The 14,406-nt window shown below is 44.0% G+C and overlaps 1 protein-coding gene across 1 annotated transcript in view; it reads left to right on the plus strand.

The window, feature by feature from the left end:
* Itpr1 (inositol 1,4,5-trisphosphate receptor type 1) overlaps positions 1-14,406 on the plus strand; it is a 344,324-nt gene that overhangs the window by 176,775 nt on the left and 153,143 nt on the right. The window contains exons 24-32 of the mRNA XM_052719669.1: positions 593-780; positions 3,260-3,398; positions 3,959-4,013; positions 6,388-6,553; positions 6,701-6,871; positions 7,314-7,379; positions 8,004-8,141; positions 11,544-11,669; positions 13,333-13,533. Of these exons, the coding sequence (XP_052575629.1) occupies positions 593-780; positions 3,260-3,398; positions 3,959-4,013; positions 6,388-6,553; positions 6,701-6,871; positions 7,314-7,379; positions 8,004-8,141; positions 11,544-11,669; positions 13,333-13,533 (1,250 nt within the window). The remainder of the gene's footprint in view (positions 1-592; positions 781-3,259; positions 3,399-3,958; positions 4,014-6,387; positions 6,554-6,700; positions 6,872-7,313; positions 7,380-8,003; positions 8,142-11,543; positions 11,670-13,332; positions 13,534-14,406) is intronic.

Below are 14,406 nucleotides of genomic sequence, written 5' to 3' on the forward strand. Positions count from 1 at the left end.
TGAAGTGCACACCTGTAGTTTGATATTTCCTTTTACTTTGTGACTAGGAAAACCTGTGTTTATGTGTTTATTTTTCCTGTATTTGGGGGGTCAGAATATGCACAGAATAATGACCATGTATCTCATGCGTAGCTGCTTTTCTATAGTTAGGATGGCAAGGTATTTGACTTGATTATCCCTATTTTCCAAGTCCTGTGTGATATCATTTTGCATACAATATAGATTATAATAGGATTATATATAATAGGATTATATATAGGATTCTGTCATAGAGCCCTTTTTATAGACTCGGGAAACTGAGCCTCAGAAGAGAAGTAATGTATTCATGACCAAGCAGCTTTTGTTAGAAGCAGCAGTGTTTGTACACATCACTGGTGCTGAGTCAAATTTGGTGGTGGAATTAATAAACAAACATGCCCCATTGGAGATGTCAAAACCCATGTTCTTCCCATATTTACCTTGGGTCGAGAGAGTATATCAGAACAGGGATGTGGTAAATAGTTGACCTCAAAAAACCCATACCCCTAATTAGATGTTGATTCAGGCTCTCTCCAAGAATGTCATGTTCATAATCTGTCTTGGCCCTTTCTAGGCAGTAATGTGATGCGATCTATCCATGGAGTTGGGGAGCTCATGACCCAGGTGGTGCTTCGGGGAGGAGGCTTTTTGCCCATGACTCCCATGGCTGCTGCCCCTGAAGGAAATGTGAAGCAGGCAGAGCCAGAGAAGGAGGACATCATGGTCATGGACACCAAGTTGAAGATCATTGAAATACTCCAGGTATGGTGCAGGGAACAAGCTACTCATAGGGTCTCTGTTTAATATCTCCCCTCTCTCCTGATAGGGGCAGACTGTTTACCTCATCCCTGTGTATCATTTCCGAATTGACTCCTCTTAATTCTTGGTTGTCACCTCCTGCCCCTTCCCATCATGGCTTCGTCTGTTCTGCTATCCCAGAACTCCCTTCAGTTACCTTAGCTGTACATCACAGTGACCTCCCTCTCTTTGCCCAAGCCATTCATTGCCATTGCTCTTCACTCACTGTACTTCTCCAGGGTTCTCTTAGCATTGCAAAGTCTTCCTCCTCCTCCCCCCTCCTCCTCACCCCTCCTTCCTTTCCTCCTTCTCTTCCTTCTCCTCCTCCTCAGTGTTCTGCCCTTTTTTTTTTTTTTTTTTTTGGTTTTTCAAGACAGGGTTTCTCTGTGTAGCTTTGCGCCTTTCCTGGAACTCGCTTTGGAGACCAGGCTGGCCTCGAACTCACAGAGATCCGCCTGGCTCTGCCTCCCGAGTGCTGGGATTAAAGGCATGCGCCACCACCGCCCGGCGTGTTCTGCCCTTTTTATCCACCCACCTACACACCCATGAATGTTAGTTGATAATCAGCTCCATCTCCCTTTTAGCACTTGGCAGCCAGCAATGAACAAAACCCATTAAAGTTCTGGTCCTAAAGAACTCCGTTTTAACAGGGAGCAGAGGCACACATCATCTAAAAATCAGTGCTTAGTTATTTAAACATAAAGACCAGTCAGCTGGGAGCTGGAGAGATGACAGTGCTTAAAGGCATTTGCATGCTTTTCCAGAAGACCTGGGTTTGATTCCCGGACCCCATATGGGCTCACAACTGTCTATGACTCCAGTTCCAGGGAATTGGACGGCTGTCTTCAGGCCTCCATGAGTACCAGGCATGCAAGTGGTGCACAGACAAGCATGTGGGGCGGAAAAAACCCATACATATATAATAAAAATTAGTTGTTTTAAAGAAGAAGGGTCAGCTGATTTGGAGAACAGTATAGGATAATGGTTTTTGATGGAGTTGTGAGAGAAGACCTCTGTAGTAAGGTGGCTTAACCAGACACAGATGCAGTGAGAGCTGGCCATTGGCATAGCTAGAACGTCTTAGGATTTAGGGAATGCAAAGAGTCTAAACTCTGAAGGTTGTTTTCAAGAAGGAATGGGAGATGGTAGATCAGGTAGAATCAATAGGCATTGCCACCCTTATTTTTTTTATTATTATCATTAAACCAATTAAGTGGTGGTTAATATACAGTACCTACCATGTTTCTACTCTTAACAAAGCTAATGTGAGTTTTCCCACTAAGGAACTTCTTTGAGGATTAAAAAATTATGTACATGGAGCAGAAAGAGAGCAGCACAAGCTGTTGGGAGTTCAGAGATGTAATGAGGCCAAGAGTCTCAAACTGAGAACAACCCTCAACTTCTTCCCCTCCACACACAAGGAATTGGCTTGCTCTTACAATTATTCATCTGTTCTCCCCTAACATGATTGTTTCCATGTGCCGTGTCAATTGCTGTATTTCTACAACTGGAAAAATATTAAAACAAAAGGAAATCTTCCTTCCTCACTAATAATTGCTCTCTGCCCATCTTCCTTTCTATGTATTTTCCCAGCCTTCTGTCAGCCATCTGGGTATCCGTTAAATCTATCCAAGTTGACACCTAGAAGTAACGGTTATAGTTGGTTTTGTATTACACTGAATTTGAGGTTCTGGAAAGATATCAAACAGGATGTGCAACAGTCACTTGGGAACATGAACTAATAGCTTGGAGACAGGTCAAACATCTGTCTCCATCTGGTATCGGTGACAGCATGAAATTGGGTAAGGTCACCCAGAGAGCTAAGCAGAAGCTAGGAGAGAGGGGAAAGAGGGGTGTCATTAGGATGCTTAAATGATGCAGCTGGCTGACTTTTCTTTTGGGTTCTAGCAACAATCCTTTGGAAAGTGTCTGCAGCAGTAGAGGTTTAGGGAATATAGGACGTTAACAAAATGAGAGCCCAGGGGCTATACCTCAATCAGAGGAGACAATCAGAAATGTTGTAAATACAGATGAAGTGAATTTTTGGAAGTAAAAGCAACATTTCTGTCACTTCTTTTCAATTCAAAGCAGGCAACTTCTTCTTGGGTTGGGCCCAGAGTTGGCTTTCAGTCATTGCTGATAGGTAGTCCTGTTTTGTAGAGTTCAGAGGCATGAGTGATGTAATATTCCAGGTGTTTAACTCATCTTCAGGATGCCAAAGTCTGCCCTGGAGCTAAGGTATCTCGTGGGCAGACTCATGTGCCCTGCAGAAGTCTGTTACTGTTAAGATGACTGTTGAAACCTAAGCCAGATATTTTACTCAGGGCTTAAGGTAATTTATGCAGCTGATACCAGGCCCTGCCAGCGTGCAGAGGCTTGGCAAAGCATTCACGATGGTGTGTTAATGTAATCAAAGTGTTTCCATTTCTGCTTGAATCTCCAGTTTATTTTGAACGTGAGGCTGGATTATAGGATCTCCTGTCTCCTGTGTATATTTAAGCGGGAGTTCGATGAAAGCAATTCCCAGTCCTCGGAAACATCCTCCGGGAACAGCAGCCAAGAAGGGCCAAGTAATGTACCAGGTCAGTGATGCTGCCCTGGAACCTCAGCCGTAGAGCGGGGCCTGGGTGGAGGGCCACTTGAGGCTCAAAACAGTATCTTCCAGAAAAAGGAAAATGTGGCTGCTCTTGAGGATTGCTGTGTTTTAAGGATTCCTTGATAATAGCATATTAGAAAAAAGAAATAAATAAACATTGCTTCTGGGGGGTAGACCTTAAGTCTTTAGGAACTGAAGGTAGCTGAGGTTTATAGTGTTGGATTAGCTACAAAGCAACCCCAAACCAACAGAATCCCCAAAATACTTTCCAAGGAACTTGATTGTCCATTGGCAAGTTTTGTTCTGCATTTGAAGTTCTACTCAGCCAAAAAAAAAAAAAAAAAAAAAAAAGGAGAAGGCTAAGGGAAAGACAGTGCAGGTGTGAGGTCATCTGGGCTGTCCTGGCTCCATGGCTGTGTAGGTAATGACTGTGGCAGATTGGAGAGTGGCCTCTGAGTGTTGCTCTTGAAGCACATTAGGGTGAGTCCATGAGAAGCAGCTCTTCAGTCCTTGCTGTAGCTAACCTTCTGTTCTCTCGCCTTTCAGGGGCTCTTGACTTTGAACACATTGAAGAGCAAGCAGAAGGCATCTTTGGAGGAAGGCAAGTGTGCGTTCATTGACTGTGAGCCCTTCTAGAACTCTCACAGGGTTTTCTTTTATCTTTTTTTTTCCATTTTACATACCAACCACAGTTCCCCCTCCCACCTCTCCTCCCTCTCCCCTTCCCCGCCTCCCACCCCAGCCCCCATTCACTCCTCTGAAAAGATAAGGCCTCCCGTGGGGAGTCTACAAAGCCTAGTACTTTCAGTTGAGGCAGGACCAAGCCCCTCCCCACTGCATCAAGGCTGAGCAAGGCATCCCAGTATAGGGAATGGGCTCCAAATAGCCAGCTCATGCACCAGGGATAGATCCTGGTCCCACTACCAGGGCCCCCTCAAACAGACCAAGGTACACAACTGTTTACCATATGCAGAGGGCCTAGTCCAGTCCTGTGGAGGCTCCACAGCTGTCAGTCTAGAATTTGTGAGTTCCCACAAGTTTGGTTCAGTTGTCTCTGTAGAGTTCCCTATCATGATCTTGACTCCCCCTTGCTCATTAATCCTTCCTCACTCTTTGACTGGATTCCCAGAGCTGTGCTTGATGCTTGGCTGTAGATCTCTACATCTGCTTCCATCCTCACAGGGTTTTTTCTGGACACACCACTAACTATTTAGCCTTCAAGTTCAGTTTCTTGTACTGCTCTGTCTGAAGCTACAGAGTCACAGAACTTAGGTGATGCACACACGTGCTGCAGGTAGATCCCTGAGCTCTGAACAAGCTATTGCAACAATAACAACAAAAATAAATAAATAAAAAAGAGAACCCCACAATCTTGCCTTTAATTATGTCTAATGTGAAACCCTCTTAATATCACAGGCCTTCATTTTAATATAAAACGTTATTACTATGGACTCACATTTATAAGAATAAATACCCTGTGTGCACAGCATTATAATTAGCATATTTGGTTTGGTTACTTATTGCTTAATAACATGCATCTCCAAAAGTGTTAAGAATTTGAACACCAACCACAGTTCTCTGGGTTGACTGGGGCTCTGCTGAGCAGTCCTAGTTACTGTTGGGTCTGCTGGGAATGGCACAGCCTGCCTGTTTTCATCGTATTTCTGGTGCCTTCGAAAGAATATGTTAAAGCTGAGGTTTCAACCTTGCTCCACATGGTTAGTTTGTGCTTCTTTATAGAGAGAGCAATGGCTGATTTCCAGAACAAATGTTCCAAGAAGACAAGCCAACAGTCAGCAAGTGCTAATTACATGTCTGCTTGCACTGTGCTCACTGTGTTTTATTGGCCAAGGCCAGTGTTAGTAATAAAGAGAACTACATAAGGATGTGCACAGTACAAAGGCCCACTCTTCTAGGAACTGTGAATGTTAGCAGTCTGCCTCAGTGCTTAATATTTTTTTAAAAAAGGTGACATTTGAGGTACATCTTTTTGCAGTTTTTTGAGTTCACAATGATGACACTAAGTATCATATGACAACTTAGCTCTCCAGCCATTTACCTCATCTTGAACAGCAGTGAAACCATCGTGCCTTTTTAGGTATGCAGTGTGACTACAATATTCCCACATCTGGTCCTCTCTGTACTTTTCTTATTAGCTTGCAGGCATGAAGGTCTCACCATTTGTCACTCATGCAACTGTAGACACAGCATAGGTGCTAACGTAGTAATTGTCCCGGGGTGACCAGTTGTGAAGTGACTTACCGTTCAATTCAGAGTCTATTTATTGATCTTCACTATGTAAATAACAAGAATTATCATAGATATTGAAGTAACCCCTGGTAAATATGTTGGCTGAACATTGCTCCTTTGGAGCAGACTGAGTTTTTTATTGGTTCATTCCAACACTTCAAAGCAAGACTCCTGGGACCAAACCAGTTGGTGACAATATTCATGTAGAACAGAGTCGTGGTTCGAGTACTTGTGCGGCCGCTTAACACTACCCATCATCAAAATGTGGGGTGAGCAGACTGGGTATAGTTCAAGATTCCTAAGAGCCATAGACTAGACATTTTCAAAGCTGAGTTTTCATTACAGATGATTTAGTAAGGGCTAAGTTACAGCATTTTACACAAAGAAGCTTGGAAGAAGCACCTCCATTGTAGATTTCAGAGTGCAGGTGAAGCACAGTGGAAGAACACTGTGAGTTAGGTGTCATCAATCTTGTAGTGTCAGCCCTGTTAGCCTAGGAGCATGAGGGCTTGGCTTTAAAAATCTATAGTTATAACGTCTTAATTGTCCCTTCTGCTCATGTTGTAGCCGAAGGTAAAACACGATTGTCTTGTAAAAGAAGTTGATGAAAAGTGAGGTTCCATTGCATGGAGTGTTCGAGCTGCAGTTCTGCTCTGTCGGGGCTCACATGCTTGACCCTGGGCCTGCGGTTTACTTGCTTTCTCCCTCTTTCTGCGTCCCTGTAGTGAGGAAAACACACCGCTGGACTTGGATGATCATGGTGGCAGAACCTTCCTCAGGGTCCTGCTCCACTTGACAATGCACGACTACCCACCCCTGGTGTCTGGGGCCCTGCAGCTCCTCTTCCGGCACTTCAGCCAGAGGCAGGAGGTCCTTCAGGCCTTCAAGCAGGTACTTCCTGTAGCCAGCATGGCTGTTGTGTATCAAAACAACTGTTGTGTGTTGTGTAGTAAAAAGATTTTGTGTATGTGTGTATGTGTGTGTATGTGTGTATGTATGTTTTAAAGTTTGTGTAGTTAACGGATTGTGTTCATTAAGGTTCAACTGCTGGTTACCAGCCAAGATGTGGACAACTACAAACAGATCAAGCAAGACTTGGACCAACTGCGGTCCATTGTGGAAAAATCTGAGCTGTGGGTGTATAAAGGCCAGGGTCCCGATGAGCCCATGGATGGTGCCTCTGGTGAAAATGAACATAAGAAGACTGAGGTGGGCAAAACCCAAGTTAGGTTTCCCAAGTGGCTTTCCTGCTGCTTGAAACAAAGAAGCATCCTCTCCTACTCTTACATATAAATGCAGATGATAGGTTGGGTCTTAATCCCAAGAGATGCTTGCTACGTAGCCAGGGTAACAGCTGTTCTCCTAGGAAATTAGCTACAAAATCAAAGTTCAGATGTATTTTTGGGCAACCACGGACCATATAGAAGAGACTAGTTGAGTCAAGTATAGCACTAGATTTCCCACAGAGACCCAGTAGGGAGTGGCCTTCTGTGACCATGACATCTTCTTCCAAAGGTCGAAGCATAGGTGAATATCTTGGGCAGCCTGACTGGTGAAAGATGATGCAGAATGTGTGCACTTTCTTAAAGGGTTTACCCGAAAGTAGACCCTGAGAGGCACTGACCACATGCATGTTCTTTTTGGTCCCTAGGAGGGGAGCAACAAGCCACAAAAGCATGAAAGCACCAGCAGCTACAACTACAGAGTGGTGAAAGAGGTGAGCTGCCCCTGCCTCCCTGGTCCTCATCTTTCTTTAGGGAGCGTTACCAGTGATAGGCAAATTAAAGGCACAACTGCTCGACTCCGCCCTTAGCTGAATGCTTGGGTTTTAGCCTCAGGTCTGAGTTTGAAACCCCGCTAGTCTATGAATTAACTGAGGGCTCTCAGTCCCTCACCTTTTGTAGGCAAAGTTTTTTTTTTAAAAATAGGTACTACATAATTCTCAGGTTTTGAAGCCGATCAAAGGCTCATTCATACAATCACTAAGAGTTTGCATCCATGCTTGGCTTTAGAAATCTCTGCATATAGTAGTTTGGGGTTGTGAACTTTGTGTTTTTTTATCCCAGCAGAGCCCTCCTAAGTCTTGGCAGTTGGTGTCTGGTCAGATCATTTAAGTGACCCATGCACTCATTTCACTGGCTGTTCAAACCTAGATGTGCCGTTTATTCTGAATGACACGCTTTTCCCATGTTGATTGGATTCCATGCAATCAGCAGGGACACACCAGACTGGAGGAATGCCCCTGTCCTAAGTTGTTAATGTATTGTGACCTCTCCCCTTCAGGCCTCTCCCCACACTGGCGTTCCGGGTTCGTTTTCTGATGTTGCTTTCTTCCTCTCAGATTTTGATCCGACTTAGCAAGCTGTGTGTGCAAGAGAGCGCCTCGGTGAGGAAGAGCAGGAAGCAGCAGCAGCGGCTGCTGAGGAACATGGGCGCACATGCTGTGGTGCTGGAGCTGCTGCAGATTCCCTACGAGAAGGTGAGAGGGACTTGCACCCAAGCCGCCTCGCACCAGGGTGGGCCGGCTCTCCCCTCCAAACACTTCACGACTGGACGTTGTGGGTGAAGAGCAACATGTGCTTGTGACATTAAGCAATTCTTGTTAAGCAATTCTAGCTAATTTATATGAGACAGACTTCCCCACCCCTCCAATGTTTGTATTCTAGAAAGAAAAAAGATCCCTTTCTTCTATCACGCCGAACCCTTGCTAGATGGGGACCACTGGGTCTATACCAGCGGTTACATATGTGCGTGTTGGTAGGTGCTGTTCACTCTGTCTGCCACGTGACTAAAACAAAGTCATCTCTGCAAAGCTCTTGAAGGTCTGAGGAACAGGGGACTTGATTGCTCTGGCCCTTGGCATTGTCCTGTCATCTGAGTACTTCCTGGACCAGGGTCTCCTCCCCGCATTGTTCTTGGGTTGTTTGCTTCCAGGAGACTGTGTTTTAGAAAGCCACTGTCTTCATTTGGTTTCTGTAGCTGTGATAAACACCATGCCCAAAAGCATCTTGGGGAAGACACGGTTTATTTCATCTTAAAACTCTCATGTCCCAGCCCATCATTGAGGAGAGTCAAGGCAAGGACTCAAGGCAGAAACCTGGAGGCAGGAGCTGATGCAAAACTATGAAGGCATGCTGCTTACTGGCTTGTTCCCCATGGCTTGCTCAGCTTGCTTTTTAATACAACTCAGGACCACCTGCCCAAGGATGCCACTGCCTACAGTGGGCTGGGCTATCCCCTATCAATCATTTATCAAGATGTGCCCATAGGCCAATCTGATGGAGGCAACTACTCAGGTGAAATTCCCTCTTTCCAGATATGTCTGGATTTTGTTGACAAAACTCAATCACCACAGGCAGGAACCTAACTAACTACTCAGCATCTATCGAGACAGACAAGACTCTTGGAAAAGCATTCACTCAAACCTTGCAATAGCAGTGAGGTTTTGCGGTTTATCCACTTGACGTATTGGGAAACTGAGGCCTCGGGAAGTTTGCTGTGACTCTGGAGTGCTTAGCTAATTGTAACAATCTCAACAGCTGAGCCATTGGTGAAGCATCATCTCCTGCAGCAAAGCCTGCTGCTGAGGGAATGCAGGTTGCCCAGCACCATGCTGAACCCCTTGTGCTCCTTAACTCGCATTGTCCTGTGGACATGCTGTCCTGAGGACACTGTGGCCGGGAAGGTTCAAGGTGACACAGCTGTGCTCCCCTGTGGAGTCTGCTACTTGACATTCTAGATACTGCCATTTACAGAAGCTGCCTTCTCAGTCAGGGAGAAGTTATGAATCAGGTGAGTTGGACCTTTCCCCAGCCACAAGGAAAGCACAAGCTGAATCCTTCTGGGACGTCAGACTTGTAGGTAACTTGGAGTTAATACAGGTGTGCGGTCATCCACACTTTTCTAGTATGTAGTATGGGGGGATGATTTGATGGCCATAGCTTGGTCCTTGGCTTTAATGATAGCCATGCAGAGAGCAGTGTTAAAGTATGTACAACCAGATTGATTTGAAGTTGATGCCTCTGAGACAGAACTAACACACACACTCTCCCTCTCTCTTCCTCTCTCTTCCTCTCTCTTCCTCTCTCTGTCTCTCTGTCTCTGTCTCTCTGTCTCTCTGTCTCTCTGTCTCTCTGTCTCTCTCTCTCTCTCTCTCTCTCTCTCTCTCTCTCTCTCTTTCTGTGTGTATATGGGGGAGTACTTGCTTACTCACTGTGGGATGAGCACAGACAGTCCAATTTGTGAGAATGATAGTGATACCCAACAAGTAACATCTTGTAACACAATGTCTTCCAAACCCACCTTGTAAAGATAGCCTTTAAACCCCAGAAGCTCTTCACTTCCCTGAGCTTAGCAGATTCTTTTTCTAGTAGAAGAAATGGAAGCATGCAGGACTTTTAAGGTTGCCACTCTCAGCCAGCAGTATCCCTCTGTCCTGAATCCTCCGATGTCTTACATCTAGAACTTTTGCCCACAAATTAGAGGTAGGTGTAGTGCCCACTCCCACCTACAGAGACGTGTTATTAAAGTCCTGTTGTTCCTCTCGTTTTGTTTCATTTCCATAGCTGCATCACTTGTTCCTGATGGGTACGTCCTGTCTTCTCCCAGGGTTGGGTTATTTTTTAGGCCAGAGTTGACAAGCTGTAAATATGGGCCAGTGCCAACCCACTGCCTGTTTGTGCCTAGCAAGTCAGCTCAGAATAGCTGTTGCATGTCTAGGTAGTTCCGTAAGTGCCCGCAGTGTTTTAGGTTTAGCTTCTTGACTCACTAATCCTAAAATTTTTCTGTCTCACTCTTGAAGTTTGCTGAGCTCAGTTTAAACCAGAACCGATTTCTGACTTACACCGCTCAGTGACTGCCTAAGCACTGCGTGTGGATTTTCTCACTTCACCCTCCGAATGACTATACAAAGTGTGCACTTGTGTTTCTCTCCACTTAATGGACGAGAAAATGGAGACACAGAGTATTGAAATAACTTGTTCCAGCTCCCACAGCTAGGAAGTCCGTGTCCTTGTGAGATCGGAGCAAAGCAGACAGTGTGAGGGTCCTCATCCCTTGCTGCAAGTCTGCCTCCGAGAGGAGGAGGTCAATAAGAGATGCAGGAGGCAGACTGTTGAAAGGAGGATGTGAATGGTGACTGGTGACTTCCACTTTGGAGAGTCTCGGTCTCCCTTTACTGCCCCAAATGTTTGCAATTGAGAACTGGGCAGAATGACAATAGGTTTTCTGTTTTCTAACAATATTTAACTCTTTACTAACACTAAAAATATTAATATGAAATCACATATTATGTGTGAATTATGGAAGAGTCACATGACCAATCGTCGTGTGCTCAGGGCAGATATTGTCCCATTCTTCAGAAGGGAAAGCTAAATCTTAGTTTACAGATATGACTTGGGTTGCAGAGAAAGCAGTAGAGTGGAAGCAGTTGTCCTAATTTATATAATCTAAGGACTTTTCATCTCTTCCCTGGTATGATATGCTTCACAATGGGTGAACTCTAAAAAGTTAGCAGATGAGCTGAGGATTTACCAGCAGGGGTGAAATGGGCCCTGCTCCACTGTCCACTTCCATCTCAAAAGCAAGGATTTGGAAATTCAGCCAATAGTAGACAGTGGGATCCTTCTGTTAACTTTGACCCTGTGGTCTTTTCCTATGCAAAATCATTGTGTTTGTGCTAGTGGCCAGTGGGAAAGAGTTCATTTTCAGTCATGGGGCATAAATCTGTTTGTTCCTGGTTGCTTCTCAGTGGGTCATGCAAGCACCTCACTCTACCCACAGTGCCCTCGGCACAGGCGTCTGGATCCCACCTTGGTAGAAGGTATTAGCATGAAGTAGAAGCCTCAGAATAAGTGCTTTTCCTGTCTCTGCTCCCATACAGGCCGAAGACACCAAGATGCAGGAGATAATGAGGCTGGCTCATGAATTCCTGCAGAATTTCTGTGCAGGCAACCAGCAGAATCAAGCCTTGCTGCATAAACACATAAACCTGTTTCTCAACCCAGGGGTGAGTTCGGAAGCCACTGGGCAAACCTGTATGGGGAGAACTGTGGGGAATCAGTTGACCTTTGATACTGTGTGTTCTGGAACTTGTTAGAGTGTAGCGTTCATTCCAAAGGAGAACTTTTGACCAGCTGCCAGGACATAGGTACTCCATATTGTGAGTCCAGGATGCCATGGGTATGTAGGAGGAGAGTAGTAGGGCAAAGAAGGTACATTTCTATTTCCTCCTAATAACATTACTATGTCACAGTTACCAATACAAAAGGAGAAGTCTCAGTACTTAGCTAAATATGTAATATGCCCACAGAACATTTCTATATTGCATGTTTGTTAAGTACATATTCCTGGATATATTAAGTGAATGTAACACATTTTGTTTAAGATGCCGTCACACTTCACGCATTATCTTAAATACTGCATTTTTTTTTCCAATTAACACATCGTTGATGCCTTTGTAAATCAGAGATAAGTGTTTTTTCTCACTATCTTCCATGGCTCAATGGCATTTGATAAAATGGCTGTAAGTTAAAGTTCACTTCCTTATTAGTAAATAATTAGGCACTGTCTACTTTTTGGTTTTGTAAATAACACTGCAAAAGATATCTTTGTACAAGTAAATACACATACTCAGTAGAACCGCTGGAGCTCTGTGAAAAGGATTTCTGGGTAATAGGATTGTGTACCCTCTTTTTTGTTTTAAAAAAGGGGGCAAAAGATAAAAGATAGAAGACCTACCTTATATTAATCATAAAACTCAGTATCTATGAGTAACACTGGATAATATGTGCAAAACAAAGTTCCTAGAACATACCATGGGATGTCTTCATGACTCTGTGGCAAGCCACGTTACAGTGTGCGAAGAACACTAATTATAAAGAAAAGTATCGATTAATGGAACCTTATTAAAATTAGCTTCTATTCCCATGATGCCATCAAGAGCAGCCAAGAGCAAGCTACAGAGTAGAAGACGACATTTGCATTACATGTGTTCAGCAAAGAGTTGATACCCAGCATCTTTATAAAGAAATTTTTAATAAGTCAGTTAGGGAAATGGAAGAGAGCCTTTCTTTAAAAAAAAAAAAAAATGGGCCAAAACACAGCTAGTTGATGAGACAAGGTCTTCATACCATTATGAGTTATCAAACAAATGTAAATTGATAGACAAGATTTGACTAAAATAAAAAAGACTGTTGATAAGGGTATAGAATAGCTGTATTGGGCAGGAGGCATAGCTTACTGCCTAGGGCACATATTGCTCTTGCAGAGGATGTGGGTTCAGTTTCTAGCACCCACATTGTGGCTCACAACCATTCATGACTAGTTCCAGAGGATCCGACACCCTCTTCTGACTTCAGCATTCACCAGGCACACACGAGGTATACATACATACATGCAGAGAAAACATTTGTACACATAAGTCTAGAACAGCTGTATTATACTGTAAACTATATTATAAAATATACACAACGCCTTTTCACAAGCCACTTAGCAGTATCATGTAAAAACAAGAAGTTTGCTAACAAATGGAGTAGCGGGAAGCAAGAATGAGAAGCATGCTCACATGTACAAGTGCTTCTGGGTTTTAGTGGCCTTGTTTATCGCATGGTTTAGCCTGTTCTGGCCTCTTTCTGACCACATCCTTGTTCTTGGTCCTTGTCTTGTGCCAGATCCTGGAGGCAGTGACCATGCAGCACATCTTCATGAACAACTTCCAGCTGTGCAGTGAGATCAACGAGAGAGTGGTCCAGCACTTCGTTCACTGCATAGAGACCCACGGTCGCAATGTCCAGTACATAAAGTTTCTCCAGACAATTGTCAAGGCAGAAGGAAAATTCATTAAAAAGTGCCAAGACATGGTCATGGCTGAGGTGACAACCCAGTATTTCCATCTCCCTCCATCTGGTGTTCTGTAGAAACTTAAGATAGTCTTATCTATGTGATTTGGCACCCTCTTGAGGAGCCATATGGAAGGGAAGGGTGTACTTGTACATGTGCGGAGTTTCACATTTGTAGCTTGGGCAAGAGTCTGATTGATTCTTTGTAGCAGTAAATCTATTACTTGTAAGGCAGTTTGGCTTGAATTCTTCTGACAGAAAAAAAGGAAGATGAATGATAAACCAGCATCTATGTAGAGATTAAATGTGAGTGAGCCCAGAATGCCAGACCAGCTTCCTTTTTCGGAATTATGACTTTTTATTTAATTACTCACCTAATTAATTAGCTTCAATGGTTTCGACTTAATAATTTCACAAGGAGCATCTGGTCTGCAGAGTGGAGGCAGAAGTTTCATTTGTTTCTTTGCGGAAGTTGGTTCTGTGTGGTGAACATGGTCTTTGATTAGGAAGGCCCATCCTTCAAACATGATGATGGCTCCCATGGGATTTGAGTAAACTCACCCTGTACTTGGATTTATTGTGCTATCTACATCGATGGCTCCAGGGCCAGGAGAGTTGGCTCAGCCTAGGGTACAAATGCCTGCTGCGTTGTTTACTGACTTGCATGTGTTGCCTTTTGTGTCTTGATAGCTCAAGATTTCTGAGCATTTCTATTAAATGAGTGTCTTCATGTACTGTGTGGACTAAATGAGGTAGTGATAACAACAATAGTAGCTAACATTTACTTGAGGCCTACAACAGTCTGCATATTGCTCTGAGAAATTTGTACATGATCATTTATTTATTCTGTACAACAAAACTCTGAGTCATGGGTCGCATTTTTGTCCCTATTTTTACTTAGAAAAG

This window comes from Peromyscus californicus, unplaced genomic scaffold (genome assembly GCF_007827085.1).
Source record: "Peromyscus californicus insignis strain IS unplaced genomic scaffold, ASM782708v3 Scaffold_6__1_contigs__length_162567912, whole genome shotgun sequence".
Lineage (NCBI taxonomy): Eukaryota > Metazoa > Chordata > Mammalia > Rodentia > Cricetidae > Peromyscus > Peromyscus californicus.